Source organism: Cydia strobilella, chromosome 20, assembly GCF_947568885.1.
Source record: "Cydia strobilella chromosome 20, ilCydStro3.1, whole genome shotgun sequence".
NCBI classification, from domain to species: Eukaryota; Metazoa; Arthropoda; class Insecta; order Lepidoptera; family Tortricidae; genus Cydia; species Cydia strobilella.
In genome coordinates this window covers 5,053,076-5,078,339 of record NC_086060.1, presented here as the reverse complement: position 1 = coordinate 5,078,339, position 25,264 = coordinate 5,053,076, and the positions used below count along the sequence as shown (strand labels likewise).

Here is a 25,264-nt window from a genome sequence, read left to right as displayed (position 1 = left end):
TGTGGAGTAGGTATTAAATAAATATCATTTACCAGGGTAACACAGTGGAAAATGACGCTACTTGTTACTTACTGAAGAAAATTAAAAAAATAAAACAAATAATATAATAATTATTCATAAAACAAATCTAAATTAATTTTTTTTAAATAAAAATAAATATTAATTAAATTTTATAAGATATTTTAATGGCCTTTTTTTATTTGTATCTAAAGTATTTAGTTTGAATTATGACCTATGATTGCAGTGGAATTTATAACAGATCCTAAGACTACGACTTTAAACTAGCATACGAAAGAAATAAACCAGTTGTGATAAAAACGTTTATTAATACCAAGAGCATCAATTACAAAATAATACATATTACATAGGATAAAAAGTTCTTCAAACATATTGAAATATTTAAAACAGCCGTCAACAATATTCCCTCATGTCAATCGTCCTAAATATTTCAGATATGTCAGTCTCAAGAATCTAGTCAAAATTATTCAAACTTCAGGCCAGTCCCCTCCAAATGCTGCTCCGCCCACTGGTCGAACCTCCTCGAAACATCATCAGACATGTAGTTCTTCCAGTCCCCAATCTCCCCTTTCCTGATGAATCTCAGTTTGGTCCCCTCCAAGTAGCTCTTGCCGAAGGATTTCTGTAGGATTGGCTCAAGGTTGACCGCGCGGTTGCTCTTCATGTTCTTGAAGGAGAGATGGTCACAGAGTTTATCCACCTGGAAAGATGAAATTGACTGGTTTGTTACGTTTGTTGACTTTAAGGACCAGTTGCACCAACCACAATTAATAGATTGATCAACATCAAGCAGCAGAGAACTACGAAACTTCCCATACAATAAAATTTAGCAAACGCTAAAACGGTGACATACGGTTTGGTGCAACCCAACCTAAGACATCGAAAAAGTGAGACGCCACCTCTAATATGAAAACGTACGCGTTCGTAATATTTGTATTTGGATAGTTCGCTTTCTACGCTTTAGAAGCCTATCAGACAATAGGTGTAACTTTAGCCGCCGTGCAGATCAGCGGTGGCAGCATGGTTCCATTTTTATCGCCTGTCAGTATGCCTGTCACTTTCGCACTTACTTGTTAGAACGTGACAGGCATGGTGACAGGCAAAGATAGATATAACTCCGTAATAGATGGATACAGTCTATTGGCCTTATGGGAATATAGTTCAGATCCGGAAACCGCTTTCAACTTTTAGTATGTTGCTTGGCATGGTACTGAGTCTCCAAAACTGCCGGGAGACAGCGGTGCCGGCCATCTACTTCAGCGGAATGACGTCATCAAAATGACTCCCGCCTCGGTGCGAATATTGCATGTTGCACCCAAACTATGCATTGCACATACACGTGTGGGGTATTAAATAAAAGCCAATTAAATTTTCTATATTATATTTCTACACTATGGACCAAAATATACAATAGTTTAAGAGCAATTTACAAATAAATCAAAATGATGTAAAAATATATTAGATTATTTGGGTTTTATAACCAAACCAAAAGTCGGACGTTAAAGCAATGTACTACAACATTAAATATGATGTCTCTAGCCATACACTGATACCAACAAAATCAAAATCTGACCAAAAATGTGAAAATTATACATCAAAATGTAGCTAGAACAAATGAATTAAAGATAAAAAAATCGAAATTGGTCATTTTCAGGATAATCTGTATAAGCCTCTAGTATGTTATTAGCAATATAAAAAGTATCGTAAAACTGCTGGGAGACAATCTCTATAGTGCCTGAGTGACATATAATGGCGTCCTACATGTGACCACTACCGAAATTTGCAAAATCTAAATTATAACTATACGATGAGTCATACATACACGTGTGCTATATCAAACGAAAGGTTATTAAATATATTATGATTCGTTAATACATTTATGGAAAACAATGTATATTTTAAGAATTACAAACAAAGAAAAAACACTTTTTATGAAAAAAGTTCATATTTTATCATTTTCATTTATTTTTAAATTTCTCTTAAACTATTGTATATTTTGGTATATAGTGTATTAGTCAAATATATAATATTTTATTGGCTTTCGTTTAATACCCCACACGTGTATGTGCAATGCATAGTTTGGGTGCAAAATGCAATATTCACAACGATGCGGGAGTAATTTTGATGACGTCATTCCGCTGAAGTAGATGGCCTGCGCCGCTGTCTCCCGGCAGTTTTGGAGACCCAGTACCATGCCCAATAATGGAAACATACTAAAATTTGGTAGCGGTTTCCGGATCTGAACTATCTCTTCGACCGGTTCCCATAAGGCATATAAGGAAAAAACGTGCCTCGAAAATCACGAAAATTTGATTCTCGATCAGAGGGCGCCAGTACCTTTGGCCTACTCTCGTATAGATGGCGTTGACGGTTTCGTTTGTTATTAAACAATTTTAACGCATATCAGTGAAATAACATAGGTCAAAATCATATAAAAATAATTAATGCAAATAAAAAAAAACATTTATCCATATTTAAATACATTTTATTGTATTTTTATAAATCTACATTTTTAGTTTTAAAGTGTGTCGATAGATGGCAGTGAATTTACAGTGGTTACAAAATTTACTATGACAGTACCGCTCTATCTTATTGGCATGTATTTAACGCGGCGACAAATTAATCTGATTTAGGTATTTATAAAAAATTAAAGGGGCAGAGCAATAATAATAAGTTGGCGACTAATTGCGGAGACTAGTATAAAGTAAAAAGTAGCAGCTAAGTAATCAATTTTTGGATTTGTTTCAATATAAACTAGCATCGAGTTATTGTTTTGGCGACTGAATTAACTAATTAAGCGGAAACATGACAGCGGATAAAAAGTTGAAAATGGCCTACTCTAATTGTTTAATGGAGATTGCATATAAAATAAATCAAGGTTAGGTAGCTTTAAATGCCCGAAGGGCAAACCGCCCAGAAATAGGAGCCCCGCGAAGCGGAAGCGGGGCTCCGTCTAGTTAGCTGGAGTTCGTCGGACTGTTTCTTTAAAAAAAAAATTACTTCACAACGTAATATATATAATATAATATAATCTTTAATTGGAATGTCAAATTTAATATATTATGTATTGTAACCTATAATCGTGATCCTTAGCTACTTATTACTAATTACTTAGTTAGTAAGTTACGTAGATAAGAATGTAGTTAATTAGTGAGTATTAAGTTGCAGTGCCCTACAGGGTTCATAGCTGATCAAAATCATTATGTAACATCTTATTATGTACCTATGAAGGCAATAAATGACTGAATGACTAACTAGACGGAGCCCGGGGCTCCTATTTCTGGGCGGTTTGCCCTTCGGGCATTTGAAGCTACCTAACGAACCTAACCTACCTACCTATTGATTTAATGTAATTTTGGATTCCCATTTTGTAGCCAGTTACAAAACTTATTTACCAAACAATTCCACTCTGGCCCAATTAGGATTGTTCATTTTTATTTATAGTACCTCGCCTATGATTTCAGTACTCTTGTTTATTATTTCTGCTACCTTAAAGTAGCTGTCATTATTTGAATTTTAAAATATCCTTAGTTTAAAGCTCATTTAATATAAATGATTGCCAATAGTAGATTGTTAACCAAGGGATGAAAGGCACTCATTTTTGCCGAGGTATTTTGGTGCTCGAATGCAGTGAGAGCGCCAATAGTCCGAGGCTGAAATGATGCCTTTCACCCGAGTTAAACACTCTACTTTTCATTTCGAATACGGGGAAAGTAAAATGCATGTGTTTTTTTTAAACATGACTAAGAATACATTTTTATAGTATTTCTTGAGGGTACTTTCAATTAACAATTAAGGCAAAAGTATCGTTATTTATGGAATGAAAAGTCAAATATCGGAATGGAAATTGTATAACAAATCCATTTAAACTCTAATTTCAATTGTTTATCGTACAAAATATTAAAAAAATCGTACTTCGAACGTAAAATGCTCTAGTGCAGACACGTATCATTTTCTGCACACCTTTTAGAACAACAATGACCCTCTTTCAGAGCATGAGAAATGAAAAATATTTAATCGCTGACAAGTTATTATTTTAGTTGCAAATAGTTTGCTACTCTTTAATTTTTCTGTCGCCGCGAAAATAATAAGCCTATCTTAAATATTATATTAACAAGGGTTCTTTGACAAACGATTAAGTGCAGAAGTGGTGTTGTGTTGTGATTGTATGGAGGCTGATGAAAGAGTGAATTTGCATAATTTGAACAGTACAAAATGGCTTTAAATATAGGTGCCTCTGATTAGCCGCGATACACATGATATATGGAGCGCTGCTATTGGAGCTTTAAGGGCCCTCCACACTCCTGCGCGAATCGCGTTCGCATCTGGAGCGGGCTTTAGAACAAGCCTCCGAATACTAACCGAGCCCGACGGCTGCGTTTAGCTTGGTTTGAAAGAAAGAAAGAAAATACATTTATTGTAAAGACCTTCTACAAACAGCGCCACCTCAGTTACAAAAAAGAACTTACTCACTAAACACTTAAAGCTAGGTACAATGGTAGTTATAGAAAAAGGAGTAAGGTAAGGGTTAATGAATAAACACAAATTTTGGCGCCGCTATAGTGGCTACAAAAGGACGCCACTCAGCATATGCTCTGGTATAAATAAATACCACAGCGCTGGTTTTCTGTGGCACCCCGGGCCGGAGGGTAGCTTAGAACTATTTGAGATAAATATAAAAATACAAATAATATAAATACTTACTATAAAGATACAGATAGGTTATAGCTTCATGTAGGGTAAAATGTTATGATGGTAAGGGTAGGTAAATATTATTAGTATTATAGACATTAGAAGAGGTAGATAAAATAATAACTTTATGTATAACTCTGGTAAAAAAAACTAAGTCCGACGATTTGAGAAATCCATGGGACGCAACGAGCACGGCAATTGCAGGCTAAAAAGATATTTTTTAAATTGGAGTTTAAATGTGAATAGTGTCTTAGAGTTACGTATAGGCGGAGGTATGTTGTTCCAGCATTTCGTGGCAGAGTAGCGAAAACTGCCACGAAATGCTGCTGAACTGCCGTGTCTCGGGCAGATAAGTCGAATGGCTTCTCTAGTCGGGCGGGTGGAAAACTTTAATTTGTTGAAGAGGTACAGAGGTTGTTGAAAATGGACAACACCGAAAAGCAGTGACGCAAAATGCAACGAACGTCGTGCATCCATTTTCAACATCCTACCACTATTTTTGGTTTAGCTACTGCATTGGGAATATTTGATATATAATACAATAATAAGTTGCGTTCGCAACAGTAACAAAGATCACAGTACGTACCTGGTCATTGGTCATGGACGTCCCAAGGAAGTCAGCAGTCCTTCTGACCACAGAGGGTAAGTCGTGCTTCATCTCTTCAAACTTGATGAACAAGACGTTGGGATCATTTCGGCGGTTCCAGAAGCCTGCGGAAGAGGACAGAACAGATTCAATGTCATTAGTCATCATTTGTAGGAGCACGCAACCAAATCAAGTTTCCTAAGAAATAACTATTAGCAAAGACAATAGAGTGTATAATAGTAATTTTTATAGTCACAGTAAATTTACTGCCATCTTTCGACACGGCCAAAGGTATGGCGCCATCTATTCGAGCATATTTTTTTCTTAATTTTCCGAGGTACGTTTTTTTCTTACTTTACTTATCTTACATACATACACATACATATATCTATCTCATATATATATCTTTGCTATTAGTTGATGAATATTCGCAATTAGAGTTCGTCTAAGCTAGCCTTGTACAGACTTGAAAAGAACTAAGGAATGGAATGTCATTATACACGTCATACCTTCATATAAATAAGACGTTAATGATCGTATTGCCACACTTTATCATTACAAATACATGCAGAGTTAGCTTGGTCTGTCTATCTATATAAACAGGTATGAGTAAACTTAGAAACAAACCTTCCCATAACCGCGTATTGCAGCCATAGGTACTCCCTATCGATACCATTTATTGCACAACGATCGAGATAGATGGCATTGCAACTAAAATAATACAAAGCTCCTGGCCTATATGTGATCCTGGTACACACGGAAGAGCAACTTGCCTCAAATGTACTAGCACGTTGCCGGACATCCTGAATAGGTACGGATTCTATGAGAAGCCTATTCTAGGGGGGGAATAGGGGGTTCTAGGGGGGATTGATTTCAATTAAGACAACCTAAATAAGAAGCGCCTTACCCGAGGACTATGCCCGAAGCGTTAGAGGCTCCGGACCGGACACAAAACTATTAATGTAAAAGGTAAAAGGGTCGTATATAGTAGATTGTTAACCAAGAGATGAAAGGCACCGATGTTTGTGGAAGTAGTTTGGCGCTCGAACGCAGTGAGAGCGCCAATAGTCCGAGTCTGAAATGGTGCCTCTCACCCGAGTTAAACAATCTACTTTCTATTTCGAAAGTAAAATACATGAGCATTTAGAAAAAAACGACTAAGTATAAACTTCAGTTATATTTTTTGAGTTCTTTCAATTAACGATTTAGGCAAAATTCCAACTGTCTAGCTATCGCGGTTGATGAGATACAGCCTGGTGACAGACAGACGGACAGCGGAGTCTTAGTTATTACTAATTACCTATTGGGTCCCGTTTTTACCTCTTGGGTACGGAGCCCTAAAAATATTCTTACCAAGAATGTGGTTCCACACAGGTCCGAAAGGCGCGCGGTCGCGCATGAAAAGGTCACAGAACTCCTCAAAGGTCCCCTTTAAACCGTGTACCAGCGTGCAGTAGTGATAGTAGGATACTACCATGTCCTTAGGGTTGCGTGATGTGTAGATCACCTGGGAATACATAACAATATAAATTACAGTGGTAAAAATTCTGAGAAAAAGTCCCGTTAAGTCCTATGAAAAAACTACTGGTTTGATTGATTCTAAAAAGCGTGATCGCCAAATTTTTTTTTAACTAGTTCCACCGGTAGAACTAGCAACGGTAGGTCAAAAAAACGTGTTACTTTAATCAGGGGTGACAACCGGTCTGGCCTAGTGGGTAGTGACCCTGCCTATGAAGCCGATGGTCCTGGGTTCAAATCCCGATAAGAGCATTTATTTGTGTCATAATCTTCATTATCAGCCTACTCCTCTCCTATTGCACGCCATGGAGCACGGTTTGCGGCAACTCTGATCCAGCTCTTGCCAGCGGCCTTGCTAAATTCATCGCTCCATCTAGTCTGAGGGCGTTCTACGCTACGTTTGCCGATGCGATGTATTTGTATGATGAGCACAAATATTTGCCTTTTTGAGCTTACTGTGGGACTTATTAGTCAATGTGTGTAGGATTTACTTTAATATTTATTTGTATTTAGGGTGAGACTATTTAATATTGCACGTTTGGCTCTTGGCTATCTACTTTAAAACTTAGGTTGGTAATGTACTTGCATGTCCACTTAACATTGCACAAAAACAATAAGCATAGTCACAATCCACAGTCCCCAAGCACAGCCCTATTCCTCGAAATTACACAAAACAAACGTAACTCGCGTACAAATCGTTCCGTAAACGTTAGCAAACATTAGGAAGAGGAAGTCATTCAAGCTACGCTGCACCCAACCGTCATTACATTATGTACCGCATCAGTTGACTGAAGTCGTAGCGCACCTGACTAGAATCAAAGGAATTTGAAGCTTCTTTACAACAACATTCTATTTTTAAAATTTGCGCGTGGCTGCGATAATTGTTGCTACCATTCAAATATAATACGTAGCTACAATGTACAAGCTTCAAGATCCTTTGACTAGTAGTAAGGTGCGCGCCGACTCAAAACAGCTGATGTGCTGCTTACTATGTTTACGCATGATGAGTGCTTAGGCATTTGGTATGTTGTTCGTTATGTTTGGTTATGGACGATCAATCATTTGTGATTTTTGTGAAACATTCTTTGGATAAAAATGTAGCAGTGAAGTAGTAGTATAAAAACAATGTAATATAAATACTTATACTTAAGTAGGTACTTTGCACACCTTAAATAGTAAATAGAAATATCTTCGTTTTTATTGATATGATTTTAAAATAATTAAAATAGTTTTATCTCTTTATTTGAAATAAGCAGAAATAGCAGAATAGAATATAAACGTTACTACAAAATAAACGAAAGATAGTAACACTAGGTAGGTACTTACTTGAACTTATCGTCGCTATTTCAAACCTTTTTGATGAAATTAAAAAAACTGAAATAACCACGCTATGCACCAATGCACAGGTACCTAATGCGAAAGCGTCCAACTTGGCACGGGTATTGTAAAAACTTGTCAACAGTAAAAAATTTAAGGCAGTAATTCGAAGGTTTCACTGTAATTTTATGGGTTAATAAAATTATTTACTAAGTAACAATGTACCTTGGCTTTAGCCTGTCCGTCTTCGCGTTGTATATCCACGGGTAGCAGATCCCAAGGGAGGTGGCTGCGGATGTACCGCGGTCTCGCTAGTCGGTACTTCACTAGGTCAACCGATGTGCCCTTACAAAATCAAATAAATATGTTTAAAATAGAATAGAATAGAATAGAAAACGTTAATTGTAAAAATCTACATACACAGCACCATACAAGTTTAAAAAAGAAGAAGATCTTATACACTAACACGTAAAATTACTTGTAGCTTATACTAATAATTACAGTTTGTTTATCACACTTTGCTCGTAAAAGGTTGTAATGTATTTTTTCATTACACTGGCTAGGTGGTGCGGTCCGTAAATACAAAAATTCAACCTAGGGCTGTAATGCTTGTACGAAATTAGGCAGAAGTTTTATTTATTTCCCTTTTTTTCCTCACAAGTCTGATGATAAATATTGGGTGTGCCACTGGATTAAGTCGTGTTAATTAAGCCCTCGCCTTCAGCTTCGGGTTTCAAATTACTTTCAATTCACACTCGTTCGTTTATTAATTGTAATTATCTAACTAGATAAAATAAAAGTATTTGTAAAGAAATTAATAGTAACCTACAAGTTTTTTTATCGTTGACTTGTGTTTTCTTTCAACAGTTATGAAACAAATTCGGCTAGGCAAATCTTCGGTCTCCATCACCAGTTCAGCTCAATGTCATCATTATCATCATAATATTGCAATGTCAGCGGTTTTTCTCATTAAGAACTTTTAATATAGCTTTGACTCAAACTAACATAGTATAGTAACTATAGTCTGGCAAACCAGCTTTGTCAGTAGAAAAAGACAGCAAATAAAAAAAATGTAGGCGCGAAGGATCGATCTGCCACACAAAATTTTTGAATTTTGCGTCAAAGCTGACTTTCCAGACTAAGTATAGCTAACAGGGAAAGTTAAATAAATGCTTGTAAAAATGCAATGCTAATCTTTTTTGTCTTCAGGAATACTACTGGTACTAGGACAAGGACGTATAGACTATCATATTTGACTGTTTATCAAATGGGGCATTTTCTATGAAAAGGGACCTTATTGTCGATGGCGCTTACGCCGCACAGCGTCGCGCGGCATTGTGTTTATATCGGAGCATCGTTTATAATGGCGTAAGCGCCATCGACAATAAGGTCCCTTTTTATAGAAAATACCACAAATAAACTTAATAGACGCTTACCTTTACAGACTCGTCATGCCATTCCGAATGTCCAGCCACCATGATACACGATAGCTCTACCAACGGGCACCGAATCTAAACAAACAACATAATAACAAAATCAAATTTTGTTTAAAGGCGAATGCAACTAATGATGAATGAATAAACGAGCGAATAATGAAAAGATGAGTGATCTAAAACTGGTGGCTCTATGAGCTGAACACTTATGGTCAGGATTTAAAACTTTACTAGTGGCTCGCTCTCTGTGAGCTGAAGACTGGGGTCAACCACGGAGTGACAGAGTCGAGTACGTTCGTATGGAGAAATTACCACTCCACTTGCCTATTAAAACTGAATACCTAAACGTACGCCATTTCCAAAAAAATCAATACACGGAATCGACAAAGAAAACCAGAGCCAGTTGAGAAATTTGACCTGAGACATATGAAATAATTTTTCATTTCTCAAGCTCTGAAAGAGGGTCATTGTTGTTCTAAAAGGTGTGCAGAAAATGATACGTTTCTGCACTAGAGCATTTTACGTTATAAGTGCTTACATTTTTTTTATTTGGGTATAAATGGATTTGTTATACAATTTCCATTCTGATTTTTAACTTCCCATTCCATAAATAACGATACTTTTGCCTAGATTGTTAATTGAAAGTAAGTACCCTCAAGAAATACTATAAAAACAATATAAAAATGTATACTTAGTCATGTTTTAAAAAAAACATGCATTTTACTTTCCTCTTCTTCGAAATGTAAAGTGGTGTTTATCTCGGGTGAAAGGCATCATTTCATCCCTTGGTTTAATTATTTCAGCCAATTGGCCAGCAAACTAAATCGAAAACGATTCCGGGGCATCCGCTCGCTCAATTAAAATGTTGCAATGGCATGTCTTAGTAATCGTCTGTTATGCCTATAATTTGAACCGCAGTAAAGCCAAAGCCAATTAAAGTAACAGGCCTAATTATAATAACAATCAATTTTTAACCTTATATCAAGGCCAAAAGGTTCATTAACAATCACTCCAATATGCTTTCAGCGCATTCACAGCATCCATAAACCTAGCACTATTTATTTGAGAACGATCTGTGGAACAGTACAGACGTCCGTTGAACGTTTATCTCGTATCCGTATCCGTAGCACCCTGGGAGCTTTAGAGACAATTTCCCTTCCGCGTGTACTAGGGCAGCATGAAACTGAGGAAATCAATTTTCAGCTCTTTCACTCCCATGACCAGCGCATCACCTTAAAACCAGTATAGTAGGACCCAGTTAACTAGTAAACAGGTCTGTTCTGTAGTCCAATATATACTGGAAAAATATCAGCCGAAGTCGAGACCAAGAGCTCGAGAGCAAGAATTCGAACTTTATAGTCTTGTTATGAAACGGTCAACAGTGACATTTATTTATTTATTTATTTATTTAAACTTTATTGCACAAATTTACACAAAATGAGTACAAATGGCGGACTTAACGCCTTGAGGCATTCTCTACCAGTCAACCATTGGGCCAAACAGAGACAGTTAGTTTGGTGCAGGATTGTAAAGAGTGAATATGAAAAAGATCCAAGTCAGACTACTATGATACCATACACACACACAAATAAGAAATGCTGACTGATTATATTCATATCCAATTATTATCCATACCTAACCGTTTCATAAAAATAAGTATCTAAGCCCCACTTGCACCATACTACTAACCCGGGGTTAACCGGTTAAACCGTTAACCCAGTGTCAAATTGTACAGGTAACCATTAACCGGTTAACCCCGCCCGGGTTAGTGAATGGTACAAGTGGCTCTAAATAGGCCCGAGACAGGATAAGTTACGATGTAGAAATACACTGGACAACACTTGTCTCGCCTATGAACAGGGAAACTACCCCTCATCGCGTCTCGTTCTAGCGCATTGAAACGCCATTATAGTAAAACTTTCTCTTTCATTTTGATTTAATAGTATTTTACTCGAGTTATATATACCTATAGACTAGATTGCACATGCGTACTTAATAGCTGCAAAATGCCATCTAGTGCAGCTTTCTGGACTCTTGTATTTGGGTCACAGATTATTCCTTGGTTTTATGCGCTCCTGGTAAACGCGGAAGCAAAATGCCGCCATGTGCTGGAAAGTACCGGTTCACCGGTTCGGCGGCTTGCTTCGTTTCCGGACCGATCTTAGCCATATTTTGCGAGGTGAATATAAAAAAAAATGTATTATTAGAAGTTATGTTCATGTTTGACTTGGGAACAAACGCGAAATCGAGTTTTGGCTGGCTTTGAAATTCGCTGTTTCATACATTTTGGCAAATCAGATGTTTTCTGTGCGAGAGCCAATCTCCTTTTCGCGATATCGGGCTCACTCCCATTAACTCCCATAGTAAGGTTCGATAAATATTTTGATAAAACTTACCTGTTGCAAAGATTTGGCGCCCTCGTAATCCAGATCATGGCCTATAAGCCAAACCATTTCTTGGCACCATGTGGAGCCTGCACACATTAAATAATTCTATCAGAACGTTATCAAAAATCAAATAGGCAGCATTAAAAGTTTCTCATCATATTTTACCAGTGACGTCATTGATGGAAATCCTGGTTAAGTATTATTTGCAAAAAATGGTTTAAAAATAATCCGATTCGTATTTGTTTGTAAAAAAATAACCATGACGGAAATAGTTATTTGTTTTATAAGGGGGGAAAGTTGTTGTTAAACCCCTCGTGTGAATATCAAGAGCTGAGCAAACGAAAGATTCCGAAACTGATCACGAGCGTAGCGAGTGGTTTGAGATATGGAATCGTCAGTTTTTTTACCACACCAACACGAAGAAAATTCTATTTGTAAAACATTACAAATGAAATCCAAATGACGGTTATTGAACATTAAATTCAAAATCACCACTTAAAAGTCAATTTTACCAGCACACATGAGGAAACAACTCAAAATTTGCATCAAATTACTTTGCCATGGATAAAATGCAACATTCTCGTCAGTTTTTAAAAAGAAGAGGGAGCCTTTACGAGCATAGTGAAAATTTTTCACGGAAAAACACGTTCGAAAATAGGCATTTGTTTGCCCTTTTGTTGACAAAAATTTTGATTAAGAGAATGATTTGGAAAGTGGAATCTTCAGAATTGCAAGGACTTCAATCAGAAATATAATATACAAACATTGTTGTCAATTGAAAACTCTTATCTCTAATAGACTTACCAGTTCGAGGATACGAGCACATCCAAACATCGTTCTCCAGAACCTCCATATCCAAAATATCCTGTCCAATCGTCATATAATCCGCCGGCAGAATCACCCTCCCCGGATTAATCTCCACCATACAATCCTTCTTATCGAACATCCTATCGAGAAGCTCCCCCGTCTCGTTATCCAGCTTCGAAAAGGTCAAGTTCGGTTTGACCCTCATTTTTAAAATTTGGAATTTCAAATGTAACTGAACATTCGATTTTCGAACGTCCGTTCCGAACGTTACGAGGAAGCGGTGTGTTCGCGTGCAGCGCGTTCTGCTACCACTCTCACTACTTTCCAATAGGATGGAATACCGAAATAGGTAAAGGTATGGACATACGGGATGTAAAATTAGTGTAAAATAAAAAAGACGCGTTTTTACGAAAAATAAAGGACAACGAACCAAATCTAGAAGTATCGAGTCAAGAGTCAAGATCCCAAATTCATACGAAATCCTGACTATTTTCATAATCGCACGGCATAACAATAAAATAAAAAAATAAAAACAGAAATATATCTTTTGGAGAAAAAACTACAAGTAACAGTTTCTGAAAAATCATTTTTTGTACAAAAAAAGTCACGGATGGCAGATGGCGCTTTTGGAAATCGTTTTAGTAAACAAAATGACAAAATACGGCACTTTCCGTTGGTGATGGAAACATTCGTTAGGAAACTAACTCAACGTGATATTTTTTTATTAAATCTTTGAATGACTCTTTAAAAATCTTTTAAAATCAACTTGGTGGTTCATGACCAGCACGTGTGGTCATTTTTAGGGTTCCGTACCCAGAGGGTAAAAACGGGACCCTATTACTAAGACTCCGCTGTCCGTCTGTCACCATCTCATGAACCGCGATGGCTACACACTTGAAATTTTCACAGATGATGTATTTCTGTTGCCGCTATAACAACAAATACTAAAAACAGAATAAAATATAGTTATTTGTTATACAAGGGTGCAAAGTTGTATTTTACCCGCGAGTGTGGAATTGAAACACGAGCAAGCGAAAGGATTCTATAGTTGAACCACGAGCGAAGCGAGTGGTTCTAAAATGGAATCCTGAGCTTAGCGAGTGTTTTAACACACGAGAAGTAAAATACATTGCACCCGTGTGTAACACAAAACTTTTCCCCTCACTATAGCGAGGAAAGTGCAACATCCACAGGCGTTAGATCATCTTCATCACTGGAATCACTCATTTTTTTACGATATTATAACAAAAACTCTGGAAATTCTGTATTTTTACGTGAGTTGTTAAGTAAAAATTTTGTTGACAATGTTGACATTTCTGAAGTATGAAATGTCAATGATGCGTTTTGAAATTGCATCGACTCAACTTGTGCGTACAGAATTATATTTAACATCATTATTAAAAAACAAACGTTTCTTATGGAACTTTAAGGTTTATGACATAAAATCATTAAATAAAGCTAAATTTGGCATTTTTTATTAGATTCTCAAACCATTTGTTTAATGATAATTAATATCAAACGAACCATTATTATGAGTGTTTTACGTTTTTTTATCTGTCAAGCTACTTAAACACGCTCCATCCAAGGTCAAATTACTTTCCCCACTAGTGGATAAAATGCGTTTTTCCCCGCTTGTTTTAAAGGATAAAAGACAACTTTCCGAGGTAGTGAGGGGAAAAATATTTAAGTTGGGCTACCGTGTATGCACTGCAAAAAATCAAGTTTGTTGTAACAGACTTGATTTTTTTTTGCAATTTTTTGCGTAATGGTACGAAACCCTACTTGCGCGAGTCCTACTCGTTGAGCTCTATTCATACTTCTATAGGTAGTTATTCTAGTTTCTTTTTCATGACAGTGAATAGGTATACCTAATCCATTACAGTGAATAGGGGTCGTAAGGGGAAATGTCATTTGTATGGACAAATGAGGTTTTCCCCGTTAGACCTCTAACCTGGAGTCTGATGAACTTGCTTGCATCATAAGTAATAACAGGTTTGGCGGGTAAACAGCAACTGCAGTGCTGCTTTCTTCCTGGCCGCTTTCGGTTTCTAGTAGGCGAGCGACTGCTAGCGAGTTTTTGTCTAAAATAGCAAAAATATTAATATTATACTCTGGCACAGTGACCTTGTCAGTAGGAAAAGGCGGCTAAAGAAAATCAGAGCGAAGTTATCTTCCCATAAAAAAAAAATCGCGCCCTTTTTAGGGTTCCGCACCCAAAAGGTAAAAACGGGACCCTATTACTAAGACTCCGCTGTCCGTCTGTCCGTCTGTTTGTCTGTCTGTCCGTCTGTCCGTCTGTCACCAGGCTGTTACTCAAACCGTGATAGCTAGACAGTTGAAATTTTTACAGATGATGTATTTCTGTTGCCGCTATAACAACAAATACTAAAAAGTACGGAACCCTCGGTGCGCGAGCCCGACTCGCACTAGGCCGGTTTTTTTCTACTGACAAGTTGGGTGTGTTTTATGTGACTGTGACCTAATAGTTTATGTGACTGCTACTACAACATAATGAATGGCATTTTAATACGAGTGTAGGTTTTCAGCTCGTTTCATCAAAGATAATTAAGTATACTTAAGCTAGACATAGAGTGCTCACTCCATACCAAAAATACTATTAATTTCGTAGTCAACATTCAGCGTCAAGTTACTGCTACTCGACACTAGATGTCACTTGTGACGCGACTGACGAAAAGTGCTCAAAAATTTACAACATATTATAAGCAGTTGAAAATAGACTTCCGGTTAATCTGGTTATAATATATATTAGGCCCCTTTTATTTTCACCTAGGATCACAATCTACCTAATAAATCTAATAATATGCGATGCTAACTAGACTGTAAGATTTAAATGCCTAAGTTAAGAATCATTCAACTATAGTTCTTTACGATACAAGTGCGGAAAAGAGGAAATTCGAAACGAGTGGCGATAAATTAAAACACGTCTACAGGGAGTGTTTTAAATCGACACGAGTTGGGAATTACCTGTTCGCACGTGTATCGTACAACGTTTTACAGTACCTACATATGGCATATGACCCTTTAAACTTTCGACATATGCACGAAAAGTGCTCTCTTACGCACTAGTGCGAGAAAGTAGCAACAAAACAGTAAAACATTTTGCTAGAAATTCTAAACAAAAATAAAAAAGTTATTACAGTGGCGCCCAACCATTTATGCATTACAAGTGCGGTGCGTTATGCCATTAAACTAAACAACATTTAAATAGAAATTCAAAACAAAAAAAGTTATTACAGTGGCGCCCAACCTTTTATGCATTACAAGTGCGGTGCGTTATGCCATTCAACTAAACAACATTTTGCTAGAAATTCAAAACAAAAAAAAAATATTACAGTGGCGCCCAACCTTTTATGCATTACAAGTGCGGTGCGTTATGCCATTCAACTAAACAACATTTTGATAGAAATTCAAAACAAAAAAAGTTATTACAGTGGCGCCCAACCTTTTATGCATTACAAGTGCGGTGCGTTATGCCATTCAACTAAACAACATTTTGATAGAAATTCAAAACAAAAAAAGTTATTACAGTGGCGCCCAACCTTTTATGCATTACAAGTGCGGTGCGTTATGCCATTCAACTAAACAACATTTTGATAGAAATTCAAAACAAAAAAAAAGTTATTACAGTAGCGCCCAACCTTTTATGCATTACAAGTGCGGTGCGTTATGCCATTCAACTAAACAACATTTTGCTAGAAATTCAAAACAAAAAAAAATATTACAGTGGCGCCCAACCTTTTATGCATTACAAGTGCGGTGTGTTATACCATTCAACTAAACAACATTTTGATAGAAATTCAAAACAAAAAAAAGTTATTACAGTGGCGCCCAACCTTTTATGCATTACAAGTGCGATGCGTTATGCCGTGTAATCATGTTAGCAGTTTCGCGCATCTGCGCAACTTGGTACTTACAGGTGAATAATTAGTTAGTTTTTTATTAAAATATGGATTTAATTCATGTGATTTTCTACCTTGCCCTGAGGATTTTTTTTATAGGTTGGCAATCGTACGTTGGTTGTAATTTGGTTGTAATATACTTACAAGGTGTAACAAAAATAGTGGGGATCCGTTAAAGGGCTTAATGACATATTCGGTATCGTGTTCATTCTCATATAAAATCCGCACCAGCTTTTGAATTAAATGAATCAATGACATCCTGAAGACAACTACAGCATTACTGCTGCAGCGATGATGGACAGTATATCTGTCAATTTCCTTGAAAAATTGTCTTTAAACCACTGACTGTACTTTATATGAAAACTATTCCAGTCTTTATTATACAGGGTGGAAAAATTAATGGGCCCTAAAGGGGAAAGTGCATTTTTCAATTTTGCTTATGTCTAAAGATATTATTGTACTAAATATTCGATTTTTATGGATATGTTGTACGACAGACGAGTGTAATACCTAATGTTTCTTGGAGAAATGTTATCATTAACATTTATTGTAACGACTATATAATAAAATAGCGAGTGTTAATTTTTTTGGATTTTAAACGGTTATATTCCCGGGCGAGACAAGAAAATTAAAAAAAACTGAATGCAGTTTTGTTTCTTTTTAAAAATAAAAGAATGTTTCGTTTAAGTAAGATGAGCTAATTTTGATTTTTTGATAATTGTAAAAGTTAGGAGCGAAAAACAGTTTTCATACAAATGTTTAAATGCTTCTAAGTCTAACTAATAAACTAATAATAATTAAAAATTTGAAAAAAAAAATCAAACGTAAGGGCATATAGCTGTGGTTGATATACTGTGTCAACATATTATCAATAATATAAATATCCAAAAAGGAAAATGAGGACTACGTTTGTATGAAAAGGCGATTTCGTGCGGGTCCCCCACTTTCGTCTTAATGCGGAAATGCTATAAATATTATAACTTACAATGTATTTACTTTTTATGTTACTGGTTGGTCCAGTTCTAGTAGCAATATTTGCGTATTATGTATCTATTGGTGTATTGTGTGCGTAGCCTGCCTAATTTCATAGAATCGACATTATAGTATATACATTAAATTACAATCGACACGAGATGCGAATTACAGATTCGCACATGTATCGTACAACGTTAGTACATATGGCCCCTTGAAATTTTCTCATACTTGCAAATGTGCTAATTATCACACTAGAGCGGTAAAGTAGTACCACTATCACAATATTATGCCTGTAAGTATGCCATTGTCTTCCGTGGCTAGAGTCAGACCAGACCAGATCAGACCAAGCTAACACTGCATGCCATTTGCAATGACAGTGTCATTATTAATGTCAAATTTCTATGTTAATATGAGTAATTTGACGTATAATGACACTCCTCACTTTGCTCCATTCAAATCGGTGCAAACTTGCAAAGTTAGTTTGGACGCACTCTATGTTACTTGCTTTTGGTGACTGTAGCTACCAGCTATCACCCTTATTACCAATGCAATAGAGTACAATGGAAAAAATCTAGTAAGTGAGTGGAAATAAACATAAAGTAAAAATAAGTTTAATGTTTTACCTAAGCACCTACCGGCAAAGATAAACATAAAGTTAACATTTTGTCTTATTAAAAGTAAAATTAATGGGCCGTGACCAGCACGTCACACATGCAAATTCATTTACTTAGCGTATTGAACTTACTTCGAACTACCAAAACTTTACCGCCGGAAAAGTCGCTTCCATCAATCGACAGCCTTAAAAAACTACGTGACAAAATTAGTTCTATTTTTAGCCACCCGCAAATAAATGTTTGTCAGTTTTGACCTTGCGCCTTGCACCCTCTCCCTCATTCACTCGCACTTCCGCTTTCCCGAACGATATTGAACGAACTAAAATAATAAACGTCATTTTCGGCAAAGTAAACGTTCATTCACTTCAGCTGCATGTTTTGACCAAAACCCGACGAATATGTCGAAAATGACCAACGTAAATTCAAGTTTGGCTTACGAAATATTGTTGTACTTGAATAATTTTTATTTGGGCATGTTTTTCGTGTGTGAAGTGGCCATTGGGATATTGAAAGCGATAAATGTGTCGTACCCAGAGAACGCCTTGCTAACTGAAACTGGTATTTTCGGCGCCTTGTGTGTTATTGAGGCTTTCCGCATATTTTTGGGACAGAGAGGAAACTTGTCTAGTAAAAGTAAGTAGGCGCTTGAATTTATTTAACTAGGCCAAGTTCGTTGAAAAACCGATAATGACGTCACCCACTCGCAAATAGAGTTTATTGAAGCCTAAAACACATGTCCTGACAGTGTCATTATTTATTTCAGAAGTTCCAGTGTTCTTTTCAGTCCTACTCACAATACCCTCAGCAGTAGGAGTCTGCTATTTCCTCATCTACCAAACCTACATTATAAGGCTGGAATACATCTGGTGCGCCGTAATGCTCATGTTCCACGCCCTGGAGATGGCCTTCGCCATCCTGTTCATGTTCACAGTATGCAAAAACCAACAATATGACTAGAATAAGTACCAAAGTACCTCGGTGCCAAAGAGATACTAAATAATGCCAAAAGCTGAAAAACTGAAAAACTAAAACATTCCAATTTTAAAGTGTGTTTTTCTGTTCATAAAGTAGTCTCTTATTTTATATACAAGTTAGTGATTTAGGAAAGAAACATTTAAAGGAAAGTTGTTTGTAGGATATATTTAGGTGAAGGTAGATAGGTAACATAGGTATATTATGCTTTATTAAACCCTAAGTATTATATAGTTTATATTTAAGTGTTTGTTGTTTGAAGCTTAGGCGCCATTCATTTATTACGTAAGACGATTTTTGCCAGTTTTTAACCCCCTTCCTCCCCTTTGTAAGAAATAATAAGAAAAGGCTGACCCCCTCCCCCTATATTGGTTATATTACATAGGAATCTACAGGAAGAAATGAATACACGTTTGGTTTGTTTTAGTGTTAATCTTTAAAGGTACTGGAGCCCGTTTAAGCTAACTCTACACCGTGTTGTGGGTCAGTGTTATTTTAAACGTCATAATTTCACGTAAGAACTGAAAACCCCCTCCCTCCCCCTTGTAAGAAAAAATAAGATATGTTCGACCATCCCCCTCCCCCTAAATCGTCTTACGTAATAAATGAATGGCGTCTTACTAGTTGTTAAAAATACACCGGTCATACTTGTATTCAGCTACTGCCTTAATTACTTAACTCAATGCACAGATTTGTATGCAAATGTTGTAATAGCTTTGTATACCTGAAATATATGATAGAAACCAAATATATCATTTATACATTTTTACTTACATAAATTATTGATCAAACCAAAGGAGAGGTTACAGCCTAAAATATAGTTAATTCTCAAGTGATTTTTTTTTAATGATTGTTATATTTTCTTTATTTTCTATTAAAACAATAAAGTGAGCTAAAAACATAATGACCTAAACTAAAAAACTTACAAATAAAAAGTGAATTATTTAATTTTCAAGTCTCAAAATTAATTTATCTTAATATGTACTGACCTGTATTTAAATGTGTTTATTGATGCAGTTGATTAGATGTTGTTAGGATGCCAGATGCTGACCATGAGGTCAGCTTCATAAGAAATTAAAACCATTGGACCATATTATAGTAAAATTACTACAGATTTGACAAATACTAGGACACAGTACTAAAATGTTAAGCTATGTTTTAGGACAACTAGTAAACAACGTAATAACTGCCTAATATCAATAAATAAAGCAAATTCATACTTAAACTTTTATTCTAAACTTTCTACACTATATTTACAATAACTATTCTGTGGGTGGGGTGATGTGATCCGGTAGCTTCTGACATTCAACTTTAGTGACTTTCAAAGCGCAACCTTCTGGAAGATTCCTTTCAATGTACTCCAGGTATGTGTCACACGTGGAGCCGGTGAGCCTCTGTAGATGGATGAACCTAAAGTATGTCCGGATCTCATATTGGACTTTGTGCTTTTTGTAGATGTGAACGCATCGGAGAAGGGTATGCCTCTCCTTTTCAGCTTTCCTGGGTGCAAAGCTGCAAAAAATACTCATGATTAAACACATTCACTGCCAGGAACCCTGGGCACTTGTAAACTTTGCTCAGATGCCGGACAACCCATTTCTTGAGTAGCGCGCCGTTTTTTGTCTGGCAGTGAATGTGTTAACTAAATTTGCAATCCAAATCCACTAAGTGACGATTCAATTTAGACTTAATTGACAGAAATATTCTATGTGCTTCAAAATGAGAGCACTGTAAAAATATTAACAGACTGAAAAAGTTTAGACTAATTTTAAACAATAAAATCACAGCGAGTGTTATGGGCACCTTTGCGTGTTTAATGTCAGATATATTTAGGGTTCTTAGATTTAATGTAGTTTTATTGATAGATATATTTCGTTCATAAGTTATTTTTCTTTTTATGATATTGTTATTCTTTATAGTAATAAAATCACAAGAATAATAACAATTCACAAACCTTTTCGTCACCTCAATCCCTAAATGCGACGCGGCAGCCACACAAAACCAGGAGTAACTGAGCAGCACTGCAGGATCTATGCCTCTCATTTCCAACTCAACTTTTTTATACAACTTGTCCAGCTCCACTGTGCTAGGGATGTCCTGAATCGTCTTTGGTACTGGAGTGGGCGTGACAGTGGAAAGAGGTCGGAGAGCGGCATAATTTGTGGCTATGGTGCTCCTAATCAGCGGCGAGGTCTTCCAAATACCCTGAAATATTTTTTTTTATTGAATTGTTTATAAGCTAGTGTTATAATGATACCATATAAGAAACTTTAAGTTACGACTTTGATTCTTGGCATTACTTAAGCATAAAAGAAGATTTTTAAATTAAAACAAACATGAAAACGAATTGGAGGTTATTTTTATTACCTTTAATACGTTCATTTTAATTTATATGAGATGTTTTTTACAACTAATTACAATATAGAGATTATTTTATTTGTAACGGGTCCTTAAATATCTAAATATTAACAAAATAATTGGGTCTTGGGGCCCAAAATACCCAAATCCGACCAACCAGTACCACTATGATTATGACATCTGTCAATGAAATGAATGCAATTTTTTTTTTACAATTATGGCCTGGAAAATGAATGCAAATTACAGTGTTAGTGTTACCATTCCAAGATTTGATTTGTTTGAGTTAATTGATTTGATTTGTGATTGTCTGCGGCTACATCAGTATAGGTTAGTTCAGTATAGTTTGTCAAAGGACTGTCTCATTTCAAACATTGACAGAGAGAATCATACTATCTTTGTCTTACACTAGTACTAGCACTCAAAAGAAAAGGATGAGTATAGTTTTTTTTTGTTCTTATTTACTGACAATATGGTTTCACCAACTTTAGAGTCTCGCTCCAGACTACGCGACGCGAAGCCGCGATTTGCGCACGAGTGTGTAGGGCCCTTAGAATTAAGTAGGAATGGAGTCCTAGCTTTATTTAAAAAAAATTACTATAGCAACATTTTTACTGAAACGTCAAAATTTAATATAACAACTAGCACTGATCTTCTAATATTTTAATTTTACATATTATTTCAAATATAATTGGTCGGTATTTTGCTAGGAAACAGTCGCACATAGCCGCAGCAATGGTTGGATCATTAGTTCTTATGAAACTGCTACATTGCAGGCGTTTACGCCATGGTAAATGTAAGAACAAGAACACTGAAGACTCCGTAATTGCTCATCACTCCAAAGTAAAGAAGGAGCCAAACGCGCTTGAGGACTACACATGCAGAGTATGTCTTAAGGAAGGTAATATTCCTCTTTATGGCGACGATGGCCGTACAGACATTGTAGAAAGCTTGAATATGTTTGGAGGCATTGAAGTACAGATTGACGATATATTTCCCAAATATTTATGTGAACCATGTCATTCTCTTTTGGAAGGCGCGATTTTATTCAGAAAAACAGCTCAACAATCTGAACAGACACTAAAGGAGGCTACAGAACACAATTTAAACTTCAACAATGATAGTGACCACAACTACGATGATACAGAACATAAAGTAGAAGTAAAACCTAACTACCATTGCCGCCGTTGCAATTTAGATTTTAACCTATTTCAAGATTACAATGAACACAAAGCATCTATAGAACATGAGAATATGAAAATAAGGTGTCCAATTTGCTGTAATTTGTACTCAGAATCATATTTGAAAAAGCATCTGTTGTTGCATAAACCAGAAGATGTTCCATTTGTTTGTGATATCTGTGGCAAGAAGTTTATCATGCAGGGACAGTTCACAAGGCATCGGTTGACACATTTCTATGATTTACCCTTCAAATGTTCACTTTGCCCATATAGAGGTAGATTTACCGAGTCATTAAAAATGCATATGAGAACTCATACTGGAGATAAACCATATCAATGCTCAGAGTGTGCCAAATGTTTTATAAGCAAAAGTAACCTTAACAAACACATGCATGTGCATAAAGCGGAGCATGATTTTAAGTGCGAAACTTGTGGTAGAGGCTTTAATACAAAGCGGACATTAGACCTACATTTCAAAGTCGATCACACCGGCATTAAGGACCATCTCTGTAACATCTGCGGTAAAGCATTTGGATATCGAAAACAGATGATGAAGCATCAGCTAAAGGTGCATAAAAGAGAAAAGATGAGGACTGGAAGAATGCCATTGTACTTACAGGTTGAGTCTTTAGAAAAAAATAGAAGAGAAGCTCCTATTTCAGATAATGTTGTCATGTAGAAAATCCTAATGACACCAGTGATATTTATGTGTTTGTTTTGTTATTCTTTAGCCGGGTCCACACACAGCGAGCATACACGCGAGGCAATTTCCTCGCGCACAAAACGGCCGGTGTAGACGTGCCTCGGCGGCGAGGCAAGGTGGCGCGCGCGAGGCAAGTTAAAAATGTCGGTACAACACGCGCGCCTCGTTCGAGGCATGTCTACACTGGCCGTTTTGTGCGCGAGGAAATTGCCTCGCGCGTTTGCTCGCTCTGTATGGAACGGCTTTTCATGTATGTCTTAGGAATTCGTGCCAATTATTCAAAGATTAATTTACGAAGGGTTGAAATGTTGCTGATGGTATAAGTCAGCAATTACTTCCTATGATGTGTCCAATTATTTGTTTAATAGTAGTCTATAAATAAATAATAAAAGAATTTATCATAATATTATTTTCATTATTCTGATACCTATTCCCCTGTCAACTTATTTGCCATAATTCTGAAGGTTATCTCATAATTATGAGAATACCAGAGATATAACTGTTAAGACTCACTTAAAGAAATCGGGCTGGGACTTGCAGAACCAGTATGCTTCTTCATTACATACCATTGTTTACATAATCACGCATACGCACCGTATATGCGCCGTGTGCAAGCACCATTAAATAATTTCTACACCGTGAATGCGTACTCTTTGCAATGTTCCTTGATTGTAAATGGCCATTTATATTATCAAAACAATCGTATGAATTGTTAAACTGACTTAATTCTGAGCTTAATTCACAACAAACATTTTAAAAGTCTGACTTTCAAAAGCATTTCACTATGGCAAACGAAGCTGAAGAAACGATTCGCAAACTTAGCACGCATAAAGGTGTAGCTGGCGTAATAGTTGTCAACGGCGAAGGTATGAAAATAAAAATATAACTACAAAACATGCATGCTATCATTTTAATATTTAAGCTGTTCTTAACAGTGCTTTTCGAGAGAAAAATCGCTTCTTTTTCCTAATGTTGTCTCGGCTAAATATGGGAACCTGGGATCCCTAATTATAAATCCAAAGATAGATATAACTACGTAATAGATAGATACAGTCTAAGGAAAAAACGTGCCTCGAAAATCAAGAAAATTTGATTCTCGTTCAGAGGGCGCTACTAGCTTTGGCCAACTGTCGTATAGATGGCGTTGACGGTTTCGTTTGTTATTTAACAATTTTAACGCATATCAGTGAAAAAACATGGGTCAAAATCATAAAAATAATTAATGCAAATATATAAATAATAAAATAAAATTCCGGACGAATTCAGTTGAGAACCTCCTTACAATTTGAAGTTGGTAAAAATGCCCGTGGTTGTACTATTACTTATTCGTAAAACTTTACGGGCCTAATAGTTACATTATGTTTTATCCCTGTCTTACAAATACATGTCAAAATGACAGATAAAGACAAACGATTCATAGCTAATTCAGACCAGTAACGCATTTATCAATCCATAGCATTTATGAATAACGCCATAAGTTTTTTAAGTCCTACTTACTAACTGTAATTCTAGGTATCCCAATCAAGACGACACTAGATAACCATGTCTCAGTACAATACGCCGGACTCATGGGCTCCCTCGTAGACAAAGCTAAGTCGGTTGTGCGAGACCTGGACCCCACCAACGAGTTGACGTTCCTGAGAATTCGCAGCAAGAGGAGCGAGATCATGGTGGCGCCAGATAAAGACTTTATCTTGATCGTCGTTCAAAATCCTGTTGACTGACGAAGGCTTTGGCTTGTCAGCCAATTGTATTTTATTTTCTTGATTAGATTTTAACAGAAAAT

General features: G+C 36.4%; 6 protein-coding genes across 6 annotated transcripts in view; 3 read left to right on the top strand and 3 right to left on the bottom strand.

Annotated features, from left to right (window-relative positions):
* Window positions 1-25,264, bottom strand: part of LOC134750775 (myrosinase 1-like) — a 190,423-nt gene that overhangs the window by 88,852 nt on the left and 76,307 nt on the right. The gene's annotated exons all lie outside the window — the stretch shown is intronic.
* On the bottom strand, window positions 477-13,145 carry LOC134750595 (luciferin sulfotransferase). The gene is made up of 7 exons (XM_063685797.1): window positions 12,756-13,145; window positions 11,961-12,037; window positions 9,568-9,642; window positions 8,357-8,476; window positions 6,650-6,803; window positions 5,297-5,421; window positions 477-718 (listed from the first exon to the last, which is right to left on the bottom strand). The coding sequence occupies exons 1-7, from the start codon at window positions 12,961-12,963 to the stop codon at window positions 482-484; spliced, it is 996 nt and encodes a 331-aa protein (XP_063541867.1). The 5' UTR covers window positions 12,964-13,145; the 3' UTR covers window positions 477-481.
* On the top strand, window positions 18,632-20,420 carry LOC134750468 (transmembrane protein 216-like). The gene is made up of 2 exons (XM_063685628.1): window positions 18,632-18,900; window positions 19,031-20,420. The coding sequence occupies exons 1-2, from the start codon at window positions 18,666-18,668 to the stop codon at window positions 19,222-19,224; spliced, it is 429 nt and encodes a 142-aa protein (XP_063541698.1). The 5' UTR covers window positions 18,632-18,665; the 3' UTR covers window positions 19,225-20,420.
* Window positions 20,453-21,766, bottom strand: LOC134750467 (small ribosomal subunit protein uS10m). The gene is made up of 3 exons (XM_063685627.1): window positions 21,607-21,766; window positions 21,194-21,444; window positions 20,453-20,751 (listed from the first exon to the last, which is right to left on the bottom strand). Exons 1-3 carry the CDS (start codon window positions 21,619-21,621, stop codon window positions 20,502-20,504), a joined length of 516 nt encoding a protein of 171 aa, XP_063541697.1. The 5' UTR covers window positions 21,622-21,766; the 3' UTR covers window positions 20,453-20,501.
* Window positions 22,224-23,779, top strand: LOC134750599 (zinc finger protein 92-like). The gene has a single exon (XM_063685804.1). The coding sequence runs from the start codon at window positions 22,330-22,332 to the stop codon at window positions 23,452-23,454; it is 1,125 nt and encodes a 374-aa protein (XP_063541874.1). The 5' UTR covers window positions 22,224-22,329; the 3' UTR covers window positions 23,455-23,779.
* Window positions 24,189-25,233, top strand: LOC134750637 (dynein light chain roadblock-type 2-like). The gene is made up of 2 exons (XM_063685857.1): window positions 24,189-24,344; window positions 24,991-25,233. The coding sequence occupies exons 1-2, from the start codon at window positions 24,263-24,265 to the stop codon at window positions 25,200-25,202; spliced, it is 294 nt and encodes a 97-aa protein (XP_063541927.1). The 5' UTR covers window positions 24,189-24,262; the 3' UTR covers window positions 25,203-25,233.